At 40.7% G+C, this 27,737-nt stretch overlaps 1 protein-coding gene across 2 annotated transcripts in view; it reads right to left on the bottom strand.

Annotated features, from left to right (window-relative positions):
• CMYA5 (cardiomyopathy associated 5) overlaps positions 1-27,737 on the bottom strand; it is a 111,127-nt gene that overhangs the window by 67,891 nt on the left and 15,499 nt on the right. For both annotated transcript variants that reach the window (XM_073680190.1, XM_073680191.1), the window contains 4 exons: positions 20,600-20,695; positions 17,456-17,689; positions 16,362-16,384; positions 10,208-10,329 (listed from right to left, as the gene is read on the bottom strand). In XM_073680190.1, coding sequence (XP_073536291.1) covers positions 10,208-10,329; positions 16,362-16,384; positions 17,456-17,689; positions 20,600-20,695 — 475 coding nt within the window. The remainder of the gene's footprint in view (positions 1-10,207; positions 10,330-16,361; positions 16,385-17,455; positions 17,690-20,599; positions 20,696-27,737) is intronic.

Below are 27,737 nucleotides of genomic sequence, written 5' to 3'. Positions count from 1 at the left end.
GTATTGGTAATTCTAAAAATATAAGGTGTATTCTGCTTATCACAACACTTGAACTGGGCACAGGGGTACCCTTAGCCCAAAAATCCTATTAATTAAGAAAGGTAAAGCTTTATAGCGGTCTAGTAATGATGAAAGGAAAAAGGGGTAAATTGATTGTGCCAATGCTTCATTCCTTCGGAAGGAGCAGTAAAATGCATATATATAATTATTTAACAAATGTCATATCACTGTGGGGATTTATAAAAGCGTTCTGGACAAGGATCTCTCAATAAGATAACAGTCTGGGGACCCATGATACATGGACTGCAGCTGAAAAACTCCGGCTGTCAGCAATACCAAGCTACGACGTACAAGTATATGGATAATATCTATTACACTTGTGGGTAACTGCTGAGTAAACAGGTAAAACTAACAGCAAAATATTAGACCTCTGTTAATGAGACCACACCGGCTATAACCTAGGTATACAAACTGAGCTTAATCATGGGTCCTTATAAGAAAGTAATAAAAGTGAGAATATGCAGGATATCAGGTTCTCAAGAAGCTTCACAATATATCAAAACAATATTTTTTTTATTTTAGAATGACATCATAATATATTAATAAAACTGTAGAACCATGAAAATAAGAAAAAAGATAATGGATTTCCCACAAATTTTAAAAGACATGCTAATTTGCCTTAAAGGAGTTGTCCACTTTATCTTCAATTCAACAACTGTGTGGGGGACATGAATTTGAGGCCATTACTAATATACAAGTAATACAGGTCCTCCTCCTGCAGGTGTTAGCGTCGCCATTCTCTCAGACTGAACAGCTCTCTAGTTCTCAACATGGCTGTTGATGGAGGAGCATGTGACCAGACCTTGCCTATCAGCCTCCTCCAATAGTAAAACAGCTTTCCCAAGCACTGTGTATTTTCAATTGGAGGAAACTGATGGAGGGGTCTGGTCACATGCTCCTCCACCAGCAGGAATTTTGAGAACAGGAGTGAAGTACTGTACAGTAAAGAACGCTCAGCTAACAAGCAGGTTGTTATGTTCTGCAACTTAGAACTAAGGAATAGGAGGGAAAAGCTGTCCTTGCACTGAGACTCAGCTTTACCCTACGCTGGGGTGGGTGCCCTATTCCTTATGAATAGCCCCACTGAAACTCCTGCACTGAACTCAAACGAAGACCTGTAGGAAAGGAAAGGGGTCCCTAAAAGATCTAAGGACTGGGAGCAAAAGCAGGAGACCTCCTAAAAGAAAAGTAAGTTGCAGAAACGAAAATTAAAGGAAACAAAACTGGTGGAACAAGAAGTCCCAGGATAACAATAGTCCAAAGCAAGAAGAACTAAACCAGGCTACTTAGCCAGAGCACGAGCGTTACAACACTGATGTCCAACAGGGAATGGGGGCTAGGTGCTGGGTAATAAAGAGTGCAGAGATCACATGACCAAGAAACCCAGCACCAGAGGAAAAGACTAGAAGCCAGCAAACCACAACAAGATGGCCGATAGTAAAACAACATAGATTCTAACAAAGGTGAACCTACCACAAAAGTAAGTCATTAATGCATTGGTTAAAATAAAGAAAAAGTGGCCAATCCCTTTAATAAGCTTGTCCTTTCAATCATTGATGCTTTCAGGGCACAGTGGGCTATAAAAAAATCCTCTTGAAAGAAAAATAGGTGCAAAAATATATAACAAGCCAGTGAGCCCAAGGAAATCTGGGTACACGTTGTAAATACTTAGGGTCGGGTAGTTAGAGGGCCCACAGTCACCTTCACATTCACCATCTTTGGTTGTTTAGAAAGTGGACCAAAAAGTTATGAGATCATTGCCTTGTATAAACAAGGAAACGGATACAAAAATATAGAAAAGCCATTGAATGATCATAGAGATACAGTTTGAAGCATAGTCCGAAAGATCAAAGTTAAATGTACACTGGTTACAATACATGGACATGGCAGAATGAAGAAACTGTCATCAAATTCCTGAGGTGGCAGGTCGTCAAAAATCCTAGAGTGACAACAAAATACATGCAGGAAGATTTAATGACAGCAGCAATTGAGGTTTCAGTTTGCACTGTAAGATGCATGCTAAACGGTGACAGTCTCCATGCCGGAATTCTAATAGATACACCTCTACTTACCTACAAACACAAGAAAAGTTGGCTCCAAAATGTTTAAACCCAAATAAATAAGTCACAGAAGTTTGGGGATTTAGTTTTGTAGAGCAATGAAGCATATGTTGAAACGAGCACCCTGCCTACAATGAAACATGCCGGTGGCTTGGTGATGCTTACAGTGAAGCATGGTGGTGGCTTGGTGATGCTCTGGGGCTGCATGCTTCCTCTGGCACTGGAAATCTGCACTATGTAGGGCAAGATGGATTCAATCGGGTATCAGGAAATCGTAGGAGAGTCATGCCTTCTGTGTGGAAGCTGAACTTGGGGTGGCATTGTACCTTCCAAAATGACAATGATCTCAAGTATGACTCAAAGTCCACCAAGGCTTGGTTTCGAAAGACATCCAGGAAGATACTGGTGTGGCCATCACAGTTACCTGACTTTAATCACCTAGAAAATCTTTGATGGGTTTTAAAAAGAAGGCACTTGCAGCACGCAAATCCAATATTAAATGAACTGGAAGCCATTGCCCATGAGGAATGGGTGAAGGTTTCTCAAGAACACTGCCAGAAGCTGGGGTGTGGCAATAGATCATGTTTTTAGCAGGTCTTAACAACCAAAGGGTGCTCTACTGTGTCATAAAGATGCTTGCCACGAAGTGGTTGACTAATTCTGAGACTGCAGTAGTCAGTAAAAGTGTCATTTTGGCTTGAATTTGGAGAAACCACTTGTTACAGTTATGTGCAAAATAATCAAAGTGTGTGTAAAACTACTGAGAGAAAAGCTTAATACTCATAATAGCATTTATTTCCATATACACAAAGGCACTGTGAGCACTGTACATTCAATTCCAAATGAAAACATGGAGAAAATATTAATTTTTAAAGGAATAGGCTGTTGACAAAAATAGCAGTGTTTGCATTTTCATTTACAAACTCGAATATTTACAGTATAAACTGAATCTTTACAGACTTAGCTTTTCTGTTAAAATTGCTTAACTAATATTTAGTTGTATACACTTTATTTCTGTTAACTGCTTTACATCTCTGTGGCATGAAGTCAGGTAACATGTGACACCTGTGAACAGATATTACATCCCAAGCTGCCTGAACTGCATTCCACAGGTCTTTTGCATTCTTAGGTTGTATATCAAAAACAGCATTTTTGGTGTCACTCCACAAATTCTCAATCGGGTTGAGGTCTAGGAATCGGGCTGGCCCCTTCATAACATCAATCTTGTTCGTCTGGAACGAGAATATTACCAACTTGCTGGTGTGTTTGGGGTCGTTTTCCTTCTGAAATACCTATTTTAAGGGCATTTCTTCTTCAGCATAAGGCAACATGATCTGTTACAGTATTTTGATATATTCAACAGGTCCATGGTGCCTGGTATGCAATAAATGGGCCCAACTGCATAGTATGAGAAACATCCCCCTCCAAACCATTGCTTGCACCTCCATGGTTTACAGTCTTCACAGTGTACGGTGGATTGAATTGAGTGTTTATGGGTCATCTTACAAACGGTCTGCAGCTTTCAGACCCAGTAAAAACAATCTTACTCTCATCTGTCCATAAAATGGTGCGTCACTTCTCTTTACGCCATTCAATGTGTTCTTTGGCAAACTGTAACCTTTTCAATACATGTCTTTTTTTCAGCAATGATACTTTACAAGGATTTCTTGCGACTAGTTTGGTTTCATGTAGGCGTCTTCTGATAGTTGCAGGACTCACAGGTAACTGGAGATCTTCTTTGATCTACCTGGAGCTGATCATTGGACGCTTCTTTGCCATTCTTGTGATTCTACCGATCTACGCGGATGGTAGTATTTCTTTTCCTACCACGTGTTTCGGGTTTTGTTTGCCATTTTAAAGCATTGGAAATCTTTTTAGATGAGCAGCCAATTATTTTCTGCATTTATATGTTTTCCCCTCACCAATCAACTTCTTGATCAAAGTTCTTTCTTCTTAGGTACAGTGTCAGGAATGACCCATTTTACTCACTGAGCTATGGCTAAAACCAGCAGGTACAACATTTGCTACCCTCCTTCTTTAAATAAAGGTCATAATTGACACCTGTTTCTTCATAGAATGAATGACCTCACTAATTGAACTCCACTGCTATTAATTAGAACACCCCCTTTCATTAAATGAGTCAATTACATCCAATAAGCAGCATGCATATCATGACTGTTGATTCTGTTGGTTGCCCATTACTCGCCTACACCTAGTCATGAATATTTTCCCATATTCTATGATCTTTTCTGTCAAAAACAGTGATTAAACACATTAGTGATGTAAGGCCACGTTTGTACGTTCAGTATTTTGTCCAAATTTTACATCGTTATTTGTAAGCCAAAACCAGGAGTGGGTGATAACTACAGAAGTGGTGATGTGTTTCTATTATACTTTTCCTCGGATTGTTCCTCTCCTGATTTTGGCTTCTAAATACTGATGTAAAATGCTGAACGTACAAACGTGGCCTTAGTGTTTCTATTATACTTTTCCTCGGATTGTTCCTCTCCTGATTTTGGCTTCTAAATACTGATGTAAAATGCTGAACGTACAAACGTGGCCTTAGACTGCTACTTTCTTGCACATAACTGTATATTAATTATGCTAAGATATTTGAATTGTTTGATTGGTTTATTGCAAATAGGAGAAAGTTTGTACATTTTACTAATAAACCAAATTTGCATTGGGGTTGAATACTTTTGATTGTAACTGTATATAACATTCAGACAATTCCCAAGACAAAAACATAATAAGCAAATACCCTGCAGTAAATAAATAAATAGCAATAGTGAATGAAAATAATATAGAGTGCTGAGATGACATAATTTTGATAAAAAAAACTTAAAAGCCATCCCACCACATCATGGCGACCCTATTCGGGACGGTCCTAATCACTAGTATCAAGACCTTACCTTTTGTCAAGTGACGTACATGTGGATAAGGGCTGAGAAGGACTGAGACCCGGCTAATGGACACACAGCCATGGGGAACTACATGAATGTAATGTCCAGCTCAAAGAAAAGGCAGGCCACACCTTTATATGCACAGAGTCCAAAAAAACTGAAACAAAAACCTAAAGAGATGAACTGGAATATAAGTTGGTGTGCATGCAGCGTGTAGGTGCATGTTCACACTGGCTACCAAACAGACAAAACCCAAGACAAAAATATAATAAGCAAATACCACATCACAGTGACCCTATTCGGCACTCTATATTATTTTCATGCACTATTGCTATTTATTTAATTACTGCAGGGTATTTGTTTATTATGTTTTCATCTCGGGTTTTGTCCAGTCAATGTCTGCGTACATGACCCTTGGGGTCAGCAGATGTAGTACCAGGGACTGCCTAGGAGTGGTACATGGCAGCTACCTGCAGCTCAAGCCTGACTCCACCATCAGGAGCTCAAGTGAACGCCTGGTAGCGATGTCCTTCCTAGGTAAGCCAGGCCCCATGGCACAGTGGATCCACAAACCAAGTGCGCCACCTGCGGACGTGACACAAACTTACAAACTCCTTGCAGATGTTGACCTTGATGGGATTTGAATCCAAGAACCCAGCGCTGCAAAGCAACAGTGATAACCATTGAGCCACCGTGCTGCCTCAAAGACTACTTCTTCTAGCACATAATATTTTGTGGTATCCAGCATCAAAGGAACTTTAAAACTTCAATACTTTATTTCTAGCCAATGTATTTTTAAATTGTTTTGTCAAACCTCTTGTTTCAATTAACTTTTCAGGTAAACTTCCATGTGAGTGCACATAAAGATTAAAGATATTTCTAGCCATTATATGACCTATTTATTTCATTTTTCAACAATTTTGCCCTCTGTAGGCTCTATCTCTGATTTTTCAGTTCTCTCTGAGCTAATGGGGAGACCAGCTGTTATAATGTCTGTCATGTTCCTCTCTCTGTGTAGCACACAGACAGAAACAGCAGCATGAAATGCATTAAACAGCAGTACTGAGCAGTGTAGCTGTAAATCCAGCACAAAAGTACACTCCTCCTGTTCCCTTCCCCTCTCCATAGACTTCAATATGCTTTGAAATCTCACTGTGCTGGCAGTCCGTCTTGCATTGATCAAGACAGATTTGTGTTGTTTTTTTTTTTAAGAGTGAATGACGAATTGAGGAGGCAAGTGAAGAAATGGTTCATAAGTGGAGAAAGAAGCAGATTTCTTTGATAAAATATATTACAAACTTGCTTATATTCTCCTGTACTATTGATTGATGCCAAGTTTGTTGAAATGACAGTGACTATTTAAATAAAGTATTCGGTCGTTACCGAGAGATCCATGCACCCTTCCCATATTTCCCCAGCTGAAGTGACAATTTGATATCCTGCTTTTGGGGGGCTGATGACAAATTCTCTTTCTTTCTATGTTGTACATAATGTAAGCTCTTTTCTTTTGCAGGCTTATTGAATATTCTATCAAAATCTCAAGATACAGCAGTAGTAAGGCACAACTTCACAGAAGTAAAAATCCTAGTGTAAGGATTAAAAGGGTCCAAAAAGATTTAGGGGTGTATTCCTGCTTTATAGAAAGGTTGGTTAGAAATAAAAATATTTCTCAATCAAAAAATAATATCTCCAAATTAGATATAATCAATTCTTATTGATCATTCACAAAGTCAGATGGTATAAAAAGGCATCTATCTAGTGTTATTGGCACTGGGTAGTAACATGGGTACAATATGACAGGGTGAACCAATGTGTGCCTCTATGTTTACAGCATGGGAAGCTCTTTATACAATGTATGGCATTGTATGGACAGAATATGTGAACATGGGGCATTGTATGGCTCTATGTGGGCAAAACACTACAGGTATTTGGTTTGGATGTATGAAGGTAATAAGCGATACTATCCGACCACAGTATGACACTCGGGGCAATTCAGTATGCACTATACACTATATCTGGGCAATGCATAGCACCAACTGGGTACTATATGCTTTATGTATCTGGGCAGTGTATGGGACAAACTGTAAACTACATGCATGAAATGTGCGAGGTATGGCTCTTTGCAGTCAATTATGTTCATGTATTTGAGCAATGCAGCAAATATATATGCACAGAAATATAATATTTGCTACATCATGAGAAAATGGACAAATACGGCACATCCGTGATTGTTAAAAATGTGGCTTCTTTATTGGTGATCCATAGAAGATTAACAAAAAATTTAAATCCACCTAACATGATCGCAGTAATCACTGCCGCGTTTAAATTGTTGTGTTTATTTCACATTTTTTTAAACTTCTTCCTGTATTTAATAGTCCCCTTAGGGAACTTAAAGCTGCGATCGTCTGATCGCTTGTGCTACACGTAGCAGAGCATCAGCACTGCTATGAATTGTGAAAATCATAATCTCCTATGAACGCCAGTTACAAGCTGGCTTTCACAGGAGAATTGTCATTACAAGCACAGAGGTCTTCAGCAGACCTCTGGCTGTCATGGCATCCCATTGGCACCCAGAGATCTCATCACGGGCGCACTGAAGGTCACGTGGAATGACACGCCCCCTGCAGACGTGTGTTAAGTGCCGCTGTCAGAGACTGACTGCAGCATTTAACAGGTTAACAGCTGCGAACTGTTAGAGGCAGATGATGGCTGATCAAATCAGCCATCATCTGCCGGAGAACAGTCAAGGGCACGACATATGACGTAAATGTACATCATATGTTGTGAAGGAGTAAGAAAAATGTTTAGACATGAAAGCTGAACTCTAGCTGGTGGAATATGCAACTATTCAGGCACCCAATGGGTTCTGTGTTGCACCGTGGTAACCCCTTCATGACCTTGCGATTTTTTGCGCTTTTGTTTTTTCCTCCCCTTATTCCAAGAGTCCTATTTTTTTATTTTTCCATCCCCATAGACGTATGAGGGCTTGTTTTTTGCAGGATGAGTCGTCCTTTTGAATGTCTTCATTCATTTTACCATATTGTGTACTGGAAAGCAGGAAAAAAATTTCAACTGCATTGAAATTGCAAGAGAAGTGCAACTTCATAATGGTTTTTGGGGTATTTTATTGACCATGTTCACTATATGGCAAAACTGACCTGGCAATATGATTCTCCAGTTCAGTACCAGTACGCAGATACAAAACATATGTCGTTTTTTTTTTTTATTTAAGCAGTGAAAAAAAAATCGGAAATTTGAAAGAAAATAAATTTAGCGTATGTTGCCGTTTTCTAAGACCTGTAGCGTTTTAATTTTTTGGGATCTGGGGCTGAATGAGGGCTTAATTTTTTTGTGACATGAGCAGACGTTTTTATTGATACCATTTTGAGGTAGATACGATGTTTTGATCTCCACTTATTGCATTTTATTGCAATGTTGCGGCGGACAACAAAACTTTTTTTTTTTCTCGTTATGCTGTTTACCGATCAGATGAATTTATTTTATATTTTGATAGATAGGACTTTTACCAACGCAGCGATACCAAATGCGTATTTTTTTAAAATTGTTTTATTTTCAATGAGGGCAAAACGGGGTGATTTGAACTTTTGTGTTTTTTTTTATTTTTTTTCATATTTTTAAACTTTTTTTTCTCACTTTTTACTGACTTCAATAGTTCCCTTAGGAGATTTGAAGCTGCAATCGTTTGATCGCCTGTGCTATACATAGCAGGGTTTTAACTCTGCTATGTATAGCAAAAATCACAATCTCCTATGAACGCCGGTAATGGGCTGGCATTCATAGGAAGATAGTAATACAGGCACAGTGATTCTCTGCAGACCCCCAGCTGTCATGACAATCCATGGGCACCCACTGTTCACGTGGCAGGGGCGCTGATGTACGGGATGTATTACGTGCTTCCTGTCAGCACATGTTAAATGCGGTTGTTAAAGGCACATGATGATTGATTAAATCCAGTTCACCGCACGTGGAAATTTTCCCCCCATTTTTCAGTACATTATATAGTTAAGTGAAAGGTGTAATTTAAAGCTACAACTCATCCTGCAAAAAAAACAAGAAAACAATCCCTGTCACAGGTTTACCGTGACAGAGAGGGGTCAGAAGACTGCAGTGTCTGATTTCACGTACCCCTGTACTGATCAAAAGCACTTCTCCTTCATATTAAAACGCCGCAGATTTCTGTTAGCAGTGCAGGCTTTAATCTGTTCAGCTTGGAGTCTCAGAGGCTTTCCAGCTTGGATGATCTCAGCTGTTCAGTATTGGCTACTCCCCTCTGCTATATATACTCGCCTCTGGCAATCTGGATTGACAGCTTTAGTTTCATACTGCCTGGTGAGGAGTCGGTTATTGGTAGAGGCATTTGGAGTGTTGATCTGTGACTGTTGCTTGGTGTTTCGGCTGTGTGAAAATCCTAATATTTTCCTATTTAGTTTCCCTTCCTTTTCTCCCTGGTGTTCCTCTCTGTTGTCTGTGAGTGCGTATTTGTATGATTGGTATTTTCAGTTATCCCTGTACATACTTTCTTGTTTGTCTGATTTGTGTATATACATACACAACCTTCCCACTTCCATAGGTGGAGGACAGATACAGGGCTGATTCAGAAGTTCAGCAATGTATGTGGCCCCAGCATCTTCATCATCAGAAGTAATCTGGGGAGCAGGAATAAGTAGGGTGCCCCTAGCGTTAGGGGCAGGGAAGGAGCCCCTGGCCCCAGGTAATCTAATTGATGGAAAAGGAGTTAAAAAAAAGTTTATGGAATTTTTAGGTTTAGTTTTAGTAATACCAGCACAGTTTCTGACCATCTCATACTGTACTAAGATAAAGTTTTCCCTCTGAACAAATCTTCATCGTGTAAAACACACTGAACAAAATGTGCTTGATAAATGTGTTTCAGCTGCAGCGGCCAATATCTTGTGACTCCGAACAGGTTATCTTACATATCTGTCTTCTAGAATTAGCATGTGCTGTCTTCTAAGAAGCTCTGGGTTTCAAAGTGACAAGTCATTCCGGAGTCGTCTCACAACTGACAGATGTCCTCTCCTATGTGTTTCAGAGCTGTTAGCATAGACTTTTTCCAGACACCATGGGATATTTCCCCCATTTCATATTTAATCTGTAAAATAATTTACATTGTGTGGATGACAATAACTCATGCATAGTTCATACCTGGTAAATGCTTGATTGTCTTCTGATCGTCCTTAGTAGATTGTGCGGCAATATGATCAAAGAGAGAGAATGCGGTGGGCATCTTGTCTAGTGATACAGTGTTCTCTATCGCTTTAAGTAACCTATAGGGATAAACACAGATACCTTCATTTAGAAATAGACTTACAATGGCTGGGATACCCCATTTATGCACCATATGTCAGTAATGGTAGAGTATTTCAGGACATATTATGTTTCTAAATGGCAATGTGCTAATTATTTTTCACTAGACAAGGCCAATAGAGTAAAATTCCTTTGATATGATGTCTATGTTCATACATTGCTTTTTGCTACTTTTTCTGTAGTCAAAACCTGATCTCTTGGCTGTAAAGAAGCAGCTTACAAAAAAAAGGTTTTTGCTGCTTTTTTATGCATATTTTTGCAGCGTTTTTGGTGCAGATTACATGTATCATTTGTATATACTACATGTTTGATAAAGTTAGTTTTGTTCACCAAAAACATAGAAAAAATACAGCAAAAGAGCAACAAAAATGCAGCAAAAACACATGGTTGCATTTTTTGCAGCTTATTTGCACTTTCTCAATGCTTTCTATGGTAAAATCCATAACAGAAACGCTGCAAAAACGCAACGTGTGAATGTAGCCTAATTAGTAGTCTAGTAATACTGGGTATGTGATCAAGAGACTAGAAAATCCAGGAGAAATAACAAAATAAAAAATTTCTCTTATATGTTAGGCTGTGTGCACGCGGAGACTTTTAGATGCCAGCACAACCACCACGTTTTCCCAGGCGAAGCCACTTCAGGAACACACCAGTGGACGTTTTTCTAAAGCAGCTTTGCCAGCGTTTTTGTGGTGGCTGCACCACTGCTGTTTTTCACTCTATACAGAGCGGGCAGCTTTCCACCAGAAGCCACCAGAAGAATGAATCGGTCACTTCATGCTGAAGCAGTAAAAAGAAGTGACATAAGACGGAATATGTGCACTGCAATATGGATCTGATGCGTACCATGTCCATTTTAGGGGGCGCTTTTGCGCCACTTTTTCAGGCAGATTCCAGGGCATTTACAACCTCGTATCTTTACTTCATATAAATTAATATATATATACTGGCCGTTTCGCCATTAGCTTCTTTAAAAGGGCGCAAAATGGTGTCGTCGGGGGTCCGGACACATGTGAACCTGACAGCAGCTAGTAAGTGTCACCATCTGCATTCTTATGTTACCTCTTAATACATCTCCATTCCTATATATTTCCAGTATGCACCTTTACTAGAGTAGTACATGATCATACTGTACCATTGTTCTGTTTGCAATATCCCTCCATTAGGGGCTGTGACTGGGCCATTTGTTTACATTGTATCTGCACTTTACTGGGGCCCAGAAAGACAATTTTTGATTTTGTACGTATCAAATCTTCAATCCATGGAGTTTCTTTTATCTTCTAGGTGCATCAGATACATAGAGATGCGAAAATAATTCTAAAATGAACATTGTTGCGGTGACACTCTAGGACACTAGAGCTTTTAGCCTTTCTTAACTATGCTGTTTGTTGTTCTCATGTGGACGGGTTGTTTGGTTCCCTTTTTATGTATGTTTTTAATCTAATTTTAAATAAAGATTTGAATTTTTATCTATTACTAGTTCCTCTTCTGGTCTTCTGAGATATAGATCACAACTCAGATTAGTGTTAATATGCAATACAGTATTGCAGTATACTCGTACAGTAAAAATCACAGCTTCCTGGGGGCAAAAAAACAGCAGCATCTGGGATCTTCAGTAGACCTCAGGCCATGGCAACCCATGGGCACACGGCAAACAAATAGTGGAGGGGGCGATGGGCATCAGAATAGACCCCCCCGCCGGCACCATGCCATAGATATTGACAGCAGCATTTAAGTGGTTAAACAGCAGAGATCTGAGCAAACTCCAATCACTGCTGTTAGCAGCAGATGCCAACTGTATAACACAGACACCACCTGCCCTGCATGGAGCCGGCTCAACTCCTGAGCTCAGTACATACACCCGGACCTGATGTGTGACCTACATGTTCGAGAAAGAGGATAAATTGTGTCTGTTCTTTCAGATAACTTCATTTTAAGTAATAGATTATGTGATCGACTGCTTTTTTATTTTAACAATTATGTTGTTTTACCCAAGAAAAATGACTCCAAAGGGCCAGCCACTAGGTGCCTCCCTTCTTTTCACTGCCTGTTGTCAAATGTAATCTATCTCTAGCAGCTGTGCCAAGACATTTTACAGTAAGTAGGATTGGTCTTTGTCCCTCTTCTCCAGCAATCCTGTCTGTCTAACTGAAAACAGGCATAACAGAGGACTGGTCATTCAGTTTGGGGCAAGCTAGACATTGGACAATGGCCGTCAGAAATGCATGCTGGGAAGTGATAGAAAAAAAGTCCAAACACCTATAGTGCTGGCAGAACGCTGATGAAGAGGAACTGTCCACTCAAAAAGAGTGAATGGCAAGTTACAAAGCATGAGAATTGGATCAGCTCGTGTATATACAGTACAGACCAAAAGTTTGGACACACCTTCTCATTTAAAGATGTTTCTGTATTTTCATGACTATGAAAATTGTACATTCACACTGAAGGCACAAAACTATGAATTAACACATGTGGAATTATATACTTAATAAAAAAAAGTGTGAAACAACTGAAAATATGTCTTATATTCTAGGTTCTTCAAAGTAGCCACCTTTTGCTTTGATGACAGCTTTGCACACTGTTGGCATTCTCTTGATGAGCTTCAAGAGGTAGTCACCGGAAATGGTCTTCCAACAATCTTGAAGGAGTTCCCAGAGATGCTTAGCACTTGTTGGCCCTTTTGCCTTCACTCTGCGGTCCAGCTCACCCCAAACCATCTCGATTGGGTTCAGGTCTGGTGACTGTGGAGGCTAGGTCATCTGGCGTAGCACCCCATCACTCGCCTTTTTGGTCAAATAGCCCTTACACAGCCTGGAGGTGTGTTTGGGGTCATTGTCCTGTTGAAAAATAAATGATGGTCCAACTAAACGCAAACCGGATGGAATAGCATGCCGCTGCAAGATGCTGTGGTAGCCATGCTGGTTCAGTATGCCTTCAATTTTGAATAAATCCCTAACACGGTCACCAGCAAAGCACCCCCATACCATCACACCTCCTCCTCCATGCTTCACGGTGGGAACCAGGCATGTAGAGTCCATCCGTTCACCTTTTCTGCGTCGCACAAAGACACGGTGGTTGGAACCAAAGATCTCAAATTTGGACTCATCAGACCAAAGCACAGATTTCCACTGGTCTAATGTCCATTCTTTGTGTTCTTTAGCCCAAACAAGTCTCTTCTGCTTGTTGCCTGTCCTTAGCAGTGGTTTCCTAGCAGCTATTTTACCACGAAGGCCTGCTGCACAAAGTCTCCTCTTAACAGTTGTTGAAGAGATGTGTCTGCTGCTAGAACTCTGTGTGGCATTGACCTGGTCTCTAATCTGAGCTGATGTTAACCTGCGATTTCTGAGGCTGGTGACTCGGATAAACTTATCCTCAGAAGCAGAGGTGACTCTTGGTCTTCCTTTCCTGTGGCAGTCCTCATGTGAGCCAGTTTCTTTGTAGCGCTTGATGGTTTTTGCAACTGCACTTGGGGATACTTTCAAAGTTTGCCCAATTTCTCGCACTTACTGACCTTCATTTCTTAAAGTAATGATGGCCACTCGTTTTTCTTTACTTAGCTGCTTTTTTCTTGCCATAATACAAATTCTAACAGTCTATTCAGTAGGACTATCAGCTGTGTATCCACCATACTTCTGCACAACACAACTGATGGTCCCAACCCCATTTATAAGGCAAGAAATCCCACTTATTAAACCTGACAGGGCACACCTGTGAAGTGAAAACCATTTCCGGTGACTACCTCTTGAAGCTCATCAAGAGAATGCCAAGAGTGTGCAAAGCAGTCATCAAAGCAAAAGGTGGCTACTTTGAAGAACCTAGAATATAAGACATATTTTCAGTTGTTTCACACTTTTTTGTTAAGTATAAAATTCCACATGTGTTAATTCATAGTTTTGATGCCTTCAGTGTGAATGTGCAATTTTCATAGTCATGAAAATACAGAAAAATCATTAAATGAGAAGGTGTGTCCAAACTTTTGGTCTGTACTGTATATATTAGAATAATATGTGAACAAATTAAAAATTTTGTGGGGAATGAGGGCAGCAAGACCATTTTCTTCTACAGTTTTTTTTGTGAAAGGATGTTTGTGGGCAGCATGTCACAGACCCTGAGGAGCTGAGAAGATTGATGTATATAGGTTTGTGGGAAAAAAATTATTTAAATCTCTGCTCATTCTGGGCTTTGTAGTGCAGGGGGTGGTCCTAATCAGTCAGTTACAGCCTTCTTTGCATAAGTGTGCATACTAATTAGGATCCCCTGCTTGACTGAAAGCCAGAATGAAGAAAATACAATTTATCCTGGATTTTTTATGATGAACCTATAAATCAATCTGCTCAGCTCCTCATGCTCTATGCATGCTGCCTGCAGAACAGACACCATGTTCAATGTGACAGGTTCCCTTTTAGTCAAAGAAAATAAACAAAAATAAAAATACCCCAAAAGTGTTCATATCTTTTTACAAAGCATTTAAAAGCTAGTAAATGATACTTGACAAGGTTTTCCAAGAAACTGCTTTTGAGTTTTAGTATGTGACCACTACGGCTAATTACTGGGCTCAGTGGTGATGCTCCAGATGGCATCAGACTGCTAAGCATAGCGATTGGCTGCAGGGAACTTGTGTGCTCTAATCAACCGGCTTGTCAACAAAGACTGGGGGCAGCAGCAGAAAGGCAGTGCTGGAGCAGCCGGCGATTATAGCTGAATATGAGTTTGTTATATTTAACCTCTGCAAGCCTGTAAAATAGAAAAACTATTTATTGGAAAACCCTTTCAACTGATGCACACCTGTAATGAATGTGAGGAGGTGTTCATTATGGGACAGCCCCTTCTTAAAGGGGTTGTTCCCTTTCACTTAAAGGGGTATTCCCATGTCCAAGATCCTATCCCAATATGTAGTAGGTGTAATAATAATAATATTAGCAAATACCTCCAATTAGAAATGTAGTATAGTATTTTTGATTCGCTATGTCTCTTTTCTCATGTGCAGGCATCGCAGGACCTTATGTATCCATGGTTACGACCACTAGCAACTAGCTAACTAACTGTGACTTTATCAGTGGACGTAACCATGGATACCTAAGGTCCTGCAATGCCTGCACATGAGGTAAGAGAGATAGCGAATCAAAAATACTATCCTACATTTCTAATTGGAGGTATTTGCTAATATTATTATTATTACACCTACTACATATTGGGATAGGATCTTGGAGATGGGAATAACCCTTTAAGTTTCTACCCTGGCTGCAGGCTATTATGAAAAACAAATCAGACTGTACTCATTTTCGCTGGGTCCACTGGTGAGTCTCGCCCTCCGCTCCAGGAGCCTGGCATTGGCTGCAGCGCTGACGTTACCTTGACAGTGCAGCAGCCAATCACTGAGCTCAGAGACTCATCCAGTGTAGAGAGAAACGCCCCCTTCAGAGCCGATGAGCTCAGTGATTGGCTGCTGTGCCGTCTACAAAATGTCAGGGCGGGGCCAGCGGTGGAGATTCGCTGGTGGACCCAGGGAAGGTGAGCAGAGAACAGGTTTTTTTTTTGTTTTTTTTTAAACAAACTGCAGCAAGGGTAGAAACTTAAATGAAAGGGAAGAACCCATTTAATAGTCCAGCCTGTAGAACAAAATAAAAAAAAATGCATACTTACTTCTGATGTGTCTCTCGGGGGTCTTGTGACATTGTTTTGCTATTCTGTCTGAGTAGACGATGAGCATCCGATTGGCTGCAGCAGTGATGTGATTAAACAATGTCATGCGAGCTCCAGGAGACACACAACTGGCATCAGAGAAGCGGTGCCGGTCCAAGAGGCCAGTATGCATTTTTCTTATTTTGTACTGCTTGCTGGTGCTATTAACAGCGTGGACAAACCCCACTCAGATCTATGGAACAGGCATATACATTTCTGCAATATATCTGCATATATTAATATTTTGTAAAAATGTTGTCTCCAGTTCTAAACACAGACAATCTTCACAAAGCACACATAGGGACTGTACCTGCTATTGATATCATTATGAATCTAGAAAGAGAAAAAAATACAGAGATTTATAAACCAAACATACACTTATTGAATTTCTACACACCACCTACTCTGGGGAGGGGGGTGTCCTTATATAATTGCTTATCACTGAGTCCAAACATTGGTTGCACCATTCACATGAGTAGTAGGGGATGTCATCGCTGTTGCGGCTGTGAAGAAGCGGCAGATTTATCCGTTAATTAATCGGAATCCAGAAGCTTGTATTTTACAGTCTGTATATGGACCACAATGAAATCAGAAATGCAGACATGTGAAGCCGCTCTATAAGGTTTAATTTAACCCACTTGAATATAAGCTAGGAAGTGGGCAATGGTATGAATGGAGCGTGCATATAGCAAAGCGACAGGCACAACCACCGTACAATCCCTAGGTGCTACATGCTCACATAGCAAAAATGCATATACCAAACAAAGGACTAAGAGCTATAGGAATAATAGTGGTGCACACTAGTAGGAATCATGAAAAATACTATTTTATTAGTGCGAAAGGCAAAATATAAATTCTTAAAAAATATATATTAAAAAGGTGCTATTGTGCTACACATAGAAATCAAAGTGGCTCATCATGATAAGAAGCCAGAATTACCCCACGACCTCCTGTAAACAAAGGTACTTGGCCAACGCAAAAAATAGGAGCCACACAGCAGCGTAAAGTGCTGCAATAAATGCAAATATTATAGCTGACATACCAAAATCAGAAATAATATAAAATCCAACATTAGGGAATAAAGTGTGTTAGTGCAAGAAGTAAATATCATGAGACCAAAGAAGTCCTTGAGTGGTGGAGGATGGGGGTCTGTATGCCCCCACGTGTATCACCATGTCACATGTGGCTTCCTCAGGGGTAACTGATATGAACAGATGTTGGGTCCAAACAGTATCCATATAAGTACAATCAGCCATTGAGACTCAGCGCTGTAAATGCCGCGATATCTTTATATAATATATGGGGGTGGGATTTAATCTATAGCGCCTGTATACTGTAATTTCAGAATTATGTATATCTATATAACTACATGTAATGTATATAACCTGTATGTGGTTGACTTACGCTCAAAAACATAACAGGGTCCAGTTCATCCAGCTCCTTAGCGGCTCTCTCCAGAATTTCCTTTGCTGTATCGACACTCTGCTGGAAACCGACCATCTGATCATACAAGTAATCCATCTTCATCTTCTTCACTTCCTCAAAACCTTCCCTCTTTTTTTTGTGCTTGTCAATTATTTTTTGGACCGTTTTTTCATTTTCGTCTGTCAAATGTTTCTCGGCATCTGTGCAGTTTTTCTATAAACATCATATGGATTGTATCAATTACAGTAGTATGAGTGGAGGGATCATTAAAGGGGTTTTCCAACAAACAAAAGTTAATTTTAATCAATAGATCTTGGAATGATAATAATTTCCACAATTGAATGTGTTAAATAAAATGTTCCTGTGCTGAGATAATCTTATAAATGTGTCCCTGCTGTGTATTGTGTAATGGCTGTGTCTGACTGTGCAGGAACATGGTCTGATCATACCACATCTCCTGGGCAGGGGAGGAAGCAAAAGAGTATACAGACATTACAGCAGGGGGTCACAGGTGATTCTCTTTGGGGTCGGCGTGTAACACACGGCACCACGGACCACGAGGTATCGTACTCCCTATTGTCTCTCTTTACCACTTTGTTCTAATATGGATGCAGGATGTTTATGACCTTATGCCATGACTTTACTAAGTGACCATACAGGCATTACCACCTCTATATGCATATGACATTAACAACTAGTGCTATATGTGGGCAAGTATATTCATTTATAAATAGTCCATTCCTTACCTAATGCAGTACTATCTTTCTATGCATGTGACTCTATTAGTACTCACTCAGCTATATACAGTACCGACCAAAAGTTTGGACACACCTTCTCATTTAAAGATTTTTCTGTATTTTCATGACTATGAAAATTGTACATTCACACTGAAGGCATCAAAACTATGAATTAACACATGTGGAATTATATACTTAACAAAAAAGTGTGAAACAACTGAAAATATGTCTTATATTCTAGGTTCCTCAAAGTAGCCACCTTTTGCTTTGATGACTGCTTTGGCATTCTCTTGATGAGCTTCAAGAGGTAGTCACCGGAAATGGTTTTCACTTCACAGGTGTGCCCTGTCAGGTGTAATAAGTGGGATTTCTTGCCTTATAAATGGGGTTGGGACCATCAGTTGTGTTGTGCAGAAGTCTGGTGGATACACAGCTGATAGTCCTACTGAATAGACTGTTAGAATTTGTATTATGGCAAGAAAAAAGCAGCTAAGTAAAGAAAAACGAGTGGCCATCATTACTTTAAGAAATGAAGGTCAGTCAGTCCAAAAAATTGGGAAAACTTTGAAAGTGTCCCCAAGTGCAGTTGCAAAAACCATCAAGCGCTACAAAGAAACTGGCTCACATGAGGACCGCTCCAGGAAAGGAAGACCAAGAGTCACCTCTGCTTCTGAGGATAAGTTTATCCGAGTCACCAGCCTCAGAAATCGCAGGTTAACAGCAGCTCAGATTAGAGACCAGGTCAATGCCACACAGAGTTCTAGCAGCAGACACATCTGTTCAACAACTGTTAAGAGGAGACTTTGTCCAGCAGGCCTTCATGGTAAAATAGCTGCTAGGAAACCACTGCTAAGGACAGGCAACAAGCAGAAGAGACTTATTTGGGCTAAAGAACACAAGGAATGGCATTAGACCAGTGGAAATCTGTGCTTTGGTCTGATGAGTCCAAATTTGAGATCTTTGGTTCCAACCACCGTGTCTTTGTGCGACGCAGAAAAGGTGAACGGATGGACTCTACATGCCTGATTCCCACCATGAAGCATGGAGGAGGAGGTGTGATGGTGTGGGGGTGCTTTGCCGGTGACACTGTTGGGGATTTATTCAACATTGAAGGAATACTGAACCAGCATGGCTACCACAGCATCTTGCAGCGGTATGCTATTCCATCCGGTTTGCGTTTAGTTGGACCATCATTTATTTTTCAACAGGACAATGACCCCAAGCACACCTCCAGGCTGTGTAAGGGCTATTAGACCAAGAAGGAGAGTGATGGGGTGCTACGCCAGATGACCTGGCCTCCACAGTCACCAGACCTGAACCCAATCGAGATGGTTTAGGCTGAGCTGGACCACAGAGTGAAGGCAAAAGGGCCAACAAGTGCTAAGCATCTCTGGGAACTCCTTCAAGATTGTTGGAAGACCATTTCCGGTGACTACCTCTTGAAGCTCATCAAGAGAATGCCAAGAGTGTGCAAAGCAGTCATCAAAGCAAAAGGTGGCTACTTTGAAGAACCTAGAATATAAGACATATTTTCAGTTGTTTCACACTTTTTTTGTTAAGTATATAATTCCACATGTGATAATTCATAGTTTTGATGCCTTCAGTGTGAATGTACAATTTTCATAGTCATGAAAATACAGAAAAATCTTAAAATGAGAAGGTGTGTCCAAACTTTTGGTCTGTACTGTATGTATATACAATGAGTCACAATTGCATATAAGACATATGAAGTAATCTGATGATTCAGATATATGATATTGTGCCACATATGAATACAGGAGTACATGATTGAATTCCCTTGGGAGTTTCATATATATATTTGACTGGTGTCCCCCTGCCACTACTACCCATTGACTGCAAATAAAGTTGTTTTTTTAACTTAATACATCGAGTTTTGATTCTGCCTTATGACCAGTGTTTTTGTTTTTTTCTTCTTTGGTATGAATAAATGCATTTGTCTGCATGATCTATCAAGACATTGTGATGAAGATGTAGATGGAGTTTTCAATTAACCCAAGATGCCTATTTTCTACACTGAAATGCCCATTCCCATGAAATAATGTTATATATATTATTAGAATATGCTATATTATTAAGATGGGTGGTCCCATCTCAGGGACCCCTGACAACCAACATCTTTAATTTCAGAGTGCAGCAGCGCTCCTGGTCACCCATGGTGCAGAGTACGGTGTCACTGCCATGTGCAGTGGGAATGCTGGAAGATGATATGCTATTTCTTGTAATCTGACTGCATTATACCATCAGACTGCAGAATGAAAATCATTCATTTTATTGACACTATATGACAAGACAAAGGTGAACAACCCAAGGCTGCTCCCATTAATCAGTAAAGAATATATGAAGAGTTCACAGGATAGTTACTTACTTCAACCTCATTAAACAATGCTTCTACTCTTGTAACAAAATCTTCTGTCTTCAGTGAACTTTCTTGCAGTTTCTCCAGGAGATTCTCCAAGTTACTCTACAAATAAAGCAATCATTTAGAATAAATATAGCGTTTATTGTCGGGCTTTACTATGCACTAGACCCTGACAAATGGAGGTGGCTAGCACCAAGCCTAACCATGGAAGCCCTCTTTGAGCCAATGTGGTTATACTTTACAACCTCTATCATGTACTGGGCAGCACAAACATAGCATAAGAAGATATTATTAAAGAGAAGAAAATGTCCATGTTACAGGCTGAGACAGAGAAAAGACTTGTACATTGTCTAGAATTAATGACCATTATCTTATAGTGACTTTTCTCTTATGTAAGTCTGTCATTCCCAGTACAGCTCTTGCTACCCGCCAGAACATGGGTGACTATAACTCACTCATGCTATAACACACGCCCCCCTTCTAATCTATGAAATATTTTAAATAAAGGATATGTATTAAATAAAATATCAAAATGAAAACAATAGGATCGTTTTACTCTGGGACGTACAGTGTGTAGGTAATATGATTGCTCGGTAGCTAGCACTATTGCCTTGCAGCACTGAATCCTGGATTTCAATCTGACTTTCAAAGGATTGGCTAGTACAGTACAACCCCAATGGCCTCAGGTCCTGGAAAAAATAACTATTACTTACCTCCTGGACCGGTGACCCTGCTACAATTTCAGTTCTGTGTTCTCTGCTGGTCTTGTGATATAAACAATTTCTTGTGACCACTGCAGCCAATCAGTGGGTGCTGCCTGGTGAGCTGTAGTCTTCATAGTTTTATCTAAGTGGAAGAACTGTGTTTCTTCCACTTGGGCAATATGTAAGGCTGCAGCCGCCGATCAGTGGCCATGGTTTGTCACAAAGCTAGAGAAAAGAGCAGTGGCACCGGTCCAGGAGAGAAGTATACATTTTTTTACTTGGAGGCATTGATAAGGGGTGTCCAGTAGTGGTGTCCCCTTTTTGTATATTTTCCCCTCTTTTGCATGAGCTTCCATCCACAATACAAAAAAATAGTAATAAGTTTGCATGTCTATTTAATTTGCTTTGGTGTATGTGTATGGCTGGGACTGATGTCTATGGTGATAACTTCTGTACCGGGCTTTAGTATATGTTAGTGTTATATAAGCAACATAAAGTAGAGCAAAATTACATTAAGGACTATTTTATAATAGAAATTCACTTTTTTTTCCCAATATACATTGTATATTAATTAAAGTAAAATAAATAATGATAACCTTTATTAGCAATTAATCCAACATGATAAAAAAGTTAAAAAAGTGGGGAGAGAAATATGATATAGAGACCCCACCTATCCAGAACCTAGGTCCTTATAGAACGTTCAGGACTCAAGACTACATATCATACCAAAGCCATTGAGTATCATAGACAAGGGCACAACAGAAACCATCAATAATATCCCATAGTGGGTAATTCACAATATATATCAGCAATAAATATGCACAGAGAGGAGTCACATGATCAATTGATAGTAAAAATCTGAACAACCTGGAGGAGGTGAGGAAGGGTACTCCAACGCACGTTTCGCGTTAGCGTCTTCCGGAGGTATGAATAGGGGACACACGGGTTCTTTTTACATGAAGACTCATCAATCATAAGTGATGGCAGCGGAAAAGGAGCTTCCAATGGCAGAGCTGTGTGACGGAAGCCACAGGTTCGGCGTCAGACGACACATGTCCCTGCCCGCCGCTGACGTATCAGGAAGGATGCATGGGAGTGTGACGTCAAAGGACGCGTGGCCATGGCAATCGTGCGCTGACCGGACGAAGCAAGTGTGCACAGCATGTTTGAACACAAACAGTAAAAATGCCATTAGAATAGAAAGTGAGGCGGATACCAACAGTAAAAACAGACCAAGCAATGCACAGTCTGATATGATACATAAAAAGAGAAATAATAAAAAAGGAGAAAAGAAAAGAAATAAAAGGGAAGAGGGAAAAAATAGAAATGGTGATATAATAATGTCAAAGGCATATCAACAAGTATATGTAAAAAAAGAACAAACATGAATTAAAGTGACAGTGCTACATAAATGTAAAGTGCTAGTGCTAAAAAACGGTGCTGAAATCATGAAAGCATCAAAACAATAAAAAATCGCAATATAACCCACTGTATATATTTGTCCTAAATATACATATCCATGTATCTAAATAATGTCAAAGACAAAAAGTATATGTATGTGAAAAAACAGGAAGCATGAGATAAAATTACATTGCTAGATAAATGTAAAGTGCTAGTAGAAAAAACTGGTGCTGGAATGGCAGTGCCAAAAAGAAACATTAAAGAAATAGAGAATCTCAATATAACCCACTGTATATATTTGCCCTAAATATACATATCCATGTATCTAAATAATGTCAAAGACAAAAAGTATATGTATGTGAAAAAACAGGAAGCATGAGATAAAATTACATTGCTAGATAAATGTAAAGTGCTAGTAGAAAAAACTGGTGCTGGAATGGCAGTGCCAAAAAGAAACATCAAAGAAATAGAGAATCTCAATATAACCCACTGTATATATTTGCCCTAAATATACATATCCAAGTATCAAAAAAGTTTTTAAAGAAGGGAATTAAGAAAAAAAAAAATAATAAAAAAGATATATAATGATGAAAAATAAAAACATAAAAAATAAGAGAAGAAAATAAAAAATAAAGAACAAACATATATTTTAAAATAGTGTATACCAATATAAAAGTGTAATGCAAAAAAATAATACATATAAATCAGAACGGTGGCTCAGTGGTTAGCACTGCAGCCTTGCAGCGCTGGGGTCCTGAGTTCAAATCCCACCAAGGACAACATCTGCAAGGAGTTTGTATGTTTGTATGTTCTCCCCGTGTTTGTGTGGGTTTTCTCTGGTTTCCTCCCGCAATTAAAGACATAATAGGGAATGTAGATTGTGAGCCCCAATGGGGACAGTGCCCATAATGTCTGTAAAGCGCTGTGGAATTAATGGCGCTATATAAGTGAGTAAAATAAATAAATAAATACAGTACAAACTGAGGTAGTATGAGGAACATAAAATGGTGAGCATAAAAAAGTACTAGGGTATACAAAAATTAAAAATATATATGAAAAGTGAGAAAAAAATATGTAAAAAATATATACAAAAGAGTAAAATACTGAAAAGAAAAAGGAAAAGAGGGGGGTTTGAAAGGGGGGAGAAAAGGAAGGGGAAACATGGAGAGGAAAAAATATGAATAAGTAAAATGAAAAACAAAATGGGAATGATGAAAGAGTAAAAATATAAAAATGAAAGGGTGCAAAGTGATAACCAGATTAAAAATATAAAAAACAAAACATAAAAGATAGAAGAATGTAAAAAGAAATGTGTGCAGTTAGAAAAAAAATATATATATACAGTAGCGACCAAAAGTTTTGAATTTTTTTTAAAGTGTGATTCCTTCTGTTTGGTTGTTGTGATGCCATTTTCCTTGTGATTTTAGTAAACCAGAAGCAAATGGTTGTCAGCTATAATGAAGAGAATTATGTTTGACATTATTTTATCCCTTTATGTGTTCATTTTCAACATTTGCTGGACCAAATGTTTTGCATATTTTGTCATGGGTAGTCAAATTTTGCCTATTTTTTTTTTTTTTGGGTGTTTTTAGGTTAAAAAATGGCAAAGACAAAGCCAAATTTATCACCAGATGTCAGGAAGCTTATTATTTTGAGAGTGAAGTCAGGCAAAAGCCAAAAAGAGGTAGCTATGGAATTCAACTCTTCTCAGAGTCAAGTGTCACGTACTGTATATTAAAGAAAGAAAAAGAAGGTTATGGAACAGCTGACAAACCTAGAAGTGGACGATTACGGAAAACTTCCCCCAGAGTTGATCACAATATTAAGAAAAAGTCAGTATCTGATGTCCATAAAAGTGCTGTACAGATTTCACACGAAATGAACGAAGAGTATGGGGTCAAAGTGAGTCGCCAAACTATGGTGCGATGGCTAAGAGCACTAGGGTTGAATGCATGAGTTCCAGTCAAGAAGCCTTTCATCTCTGCAAAGAACTGGAAGGTCCGACTTGAGTTTGCCAAAGAACACAGCCAAGGAAAGAGACAGATTGGTCTAAGGTGTTGTGGTCGGATGAATCTAAGTTCAATCTGTTTGGTAGTGATGGCAAGCACTATATATACTGCCCAACTGGAAAACGTAATGAAGTAAGGTACCAAACACCTACAGTGAAACATGGTGGTGGCAATGTCATGGTTTGGGGCTGCTTTTCTGCATCTGCCATTGAGCCTCTGAATAGAATTGAAGGAAATATGAATGCTACCATGTACAAGGATATACAGTAGTGTTCAAAATAATAGCAGTCCAATATGACTAACGAGATTAATCATTGTTTTTCGTATAAATTATATTACCACTAGTGATGAGCGAGCATGCTCACTACTGCTCGGTGCTCGCCCGAGCATCTCACTGCTCGAGATGTTTGGCGCTCGCCGAGTATTTCCGGGGTTGCTCGGTGGGAGCTCGGGTCCCCTCCCTGCATGTTTGGCACTCTTTAGAGCGCCAATCAACATGCAGGGATTGCCTGCCACTCATTGTAATGCCGCAGCCATGGTGGTTGTGGCATTACAGTGATTGGCTGGCCGCACAGCGTCATCAGGTCTATATCAGACCTTGCGCCGCTGTGCTCGTCACAGTCACTCCGGAATGAGGCAGAGTAGGGAGAGGCGCTGCTGGGTCAGGGAGAGATTTGCTTGTGTATTAGGTAGTGTAGTGAGAAAAACCGTACATTACACATACACATCTTAACAAACAGTCCTTCTGAGGACTAATCCATCTGCAGAGATATCAGGCAGGCAGTGTATACAGGCAGGCAGGCAGGGTATATAGCAGACTGCAGTGCATATAGCACAAGAGGCTGCATTCCAATTCTGCCTTCTGCTGCTGTTAGATATTTCTATACAAAGGCCCAGGTCTCAGGGGCCAGGAATACTTTTCTTTGGATCTTAATCCTCATTATTTGCTCAAAAAGCAATCCGGAGAACACCGTTTTTCTGTGCCATTTGCTTGCTGGCACTGCAGAATACAGCCAGGTCCTTTCCATATTACAGCGCTAGAAATCCAGCTATTTAAAACTGTGTTTTCCCCGTCACATGGATCACATATACGTTGTCAGAAAATACTGCCATTTCTGGCCTCCATTAAAAATTTCTTTCAGTGTATCAGTGAAGCAATTCCCACCAGTTTGCTGTTCAAACTACTTACCTACAGGTCAGGTATTTAAAACTCTTGTTTTCTCCGTCACACGGATCACATATAAGTTCGCTCCAAACTCAGTCATTTGTAGTGAGCGTGGAAGATACTGTCCTCCATTTAAAATGGGCAAGGCACGTGGCATGGGACGAGGAACTGGACGTTATGGTGATGGTGCATGCAGAGGCCGAGGACAAGGCCGTGGGCAAGCTGAAATTGTGCCACAACAAACACCCACATCTTCTTGCCTGACCTTCCTGTCCCAATTCGTAGGGGAACGCAGCACACCACTATTGAACCCAGAGCAGTGTCAAAAGGTTGTTGGTTGGATAGCGGATAATGCTTCCAGTCACTTAGCCACAACCACCACCACCACCCTGTCTTCCACACGGTCAAGTCTCAGTAGCCGTGAGTCTGGACCGCATATTCCTCACCCTGATCCTCCTTCTTCCCACCATGCCGAGTGCCCGGAGACAACTGATCCCACACTTGGACACTCTGAAGAGCTGTTCACTTTTCCATTTATAGATTCGGGCCTCTCGCCCGGTCCACTTGAAGCGGGGCAAGAGGAGATTGCGTGTAGCGATGCCCAAATATTTGAGCAGCCATGGTCACACAAAGGCAACGGTGGGAAAATGTTACAAGAGGTGGACGATGATGAGACACAATTGCCAGAAAGTCAGGAGGAGGACCAGGGTGCGGAAGTGGAAGACGAGGTGGTGGATGATATAGTAACTGACCCAACCTGGCAGGAGGACATGCAGAGCGAGGACAGCAGCACACAGGGTGAGGGAGGCAGAGCACCCCAACAGGCAGGAAGAAGCAGTGTGGTGGCCACAGACAGAAGGCAGGCAACCGTTCCCCTTAACACCAACACGAAGGAAGTTGCCAGTACAACTGTTAGGTCTTCCCGAGTCTGGTTGTTTTGAGTCTGCCGATAAACCCAAAAAGGCCATTTGCACCACCTGCCAGGCCAGCATCAGCAGGGGTGGCAAAACGACCAGCCTGACCACTACCAGCATGATCAGGCACATGGCAGCAAAGCACCCGACTTTGTGGGACGAACCACAGGGTCCAGGAACAGTGTCTGCAGGTGGCACCATTGCTTCTTCCGCTGTTGTGCATGCAAGCCAATCCCCTGCCCATGGTGCATGCGAAGATGCCTCCTGCCCTGCACCTGTCGTTGCGCACTCTCAAGTAGCAGCATCAGGAAGCACATCCATGTCCTTGTTGCAGTGCAGTGTTCAGTTGTCCATACCCTAGTCCTTGGAACGCAAGTGCAAATATGCAGCCAACGCCCCACAGGCCACACTACTAAATTCTCACATTTCACGACTGCTTGCGCTCGAAATGTTGCCTTTTAGGCTTGTGGAGACGGTAGCATTCCGCAACCTGATGGCGGCGGCCGTCCCTCGGTACTCGGTCCCCAACTGACACTATTTCTCCCGGTGTGCCGTCCCCGCATTACACATGCACGTGTCCCAAAACATTAGCCGTACCCTCAACAATGCAGTAATCGGGAAAGTCCACCTAACCATGGACACGTGGACAAGTGCTTGTGGGCAGGGACCGTACATCTCGCTGACGGCACACTGGGTTAACATAGTGGAAGCCAGGACCCAGTCGGACCTTGGGACGGAACACGTCCTCCCGACGCCAAGGATTGCGGGCCCTAGGTCAATCAGGGTTGCCCCCACGGTCTACAGCTTCTGCACCTCATCCTTCTCAGCCTCCTCCTCTTCAGCCTCCTGCTCCTCCTCTTCAGCCTCCCTCTCCGAAATGACCACATCAGTCACAAGCTGGAAGCACTGCATCACTGCCTAGGCCAAGCGGCAACAGGCTGTGCTGAAACT

The sequence above is a fragment of the Phyllobates terribilis genome, unplaced genomic scaffold, assembly GCF_046119375.1.
Source record: "Phyllobates terribilis strain yellow unplaced genomic scaffold, ASM4611937v1 Scaffold_1__5_contigs__length_1240528914, whole genome shotgun sequence".
Lineage (NCBI taxonomy): Eukaryota > Metazoa > Chordata > Amphibia > Anura > Dendrobatidae > Phyllobates > Phyllobates terribilis.
This window is presented reverse-complemented; position numbering and strand designations above follow the sequence as displayed.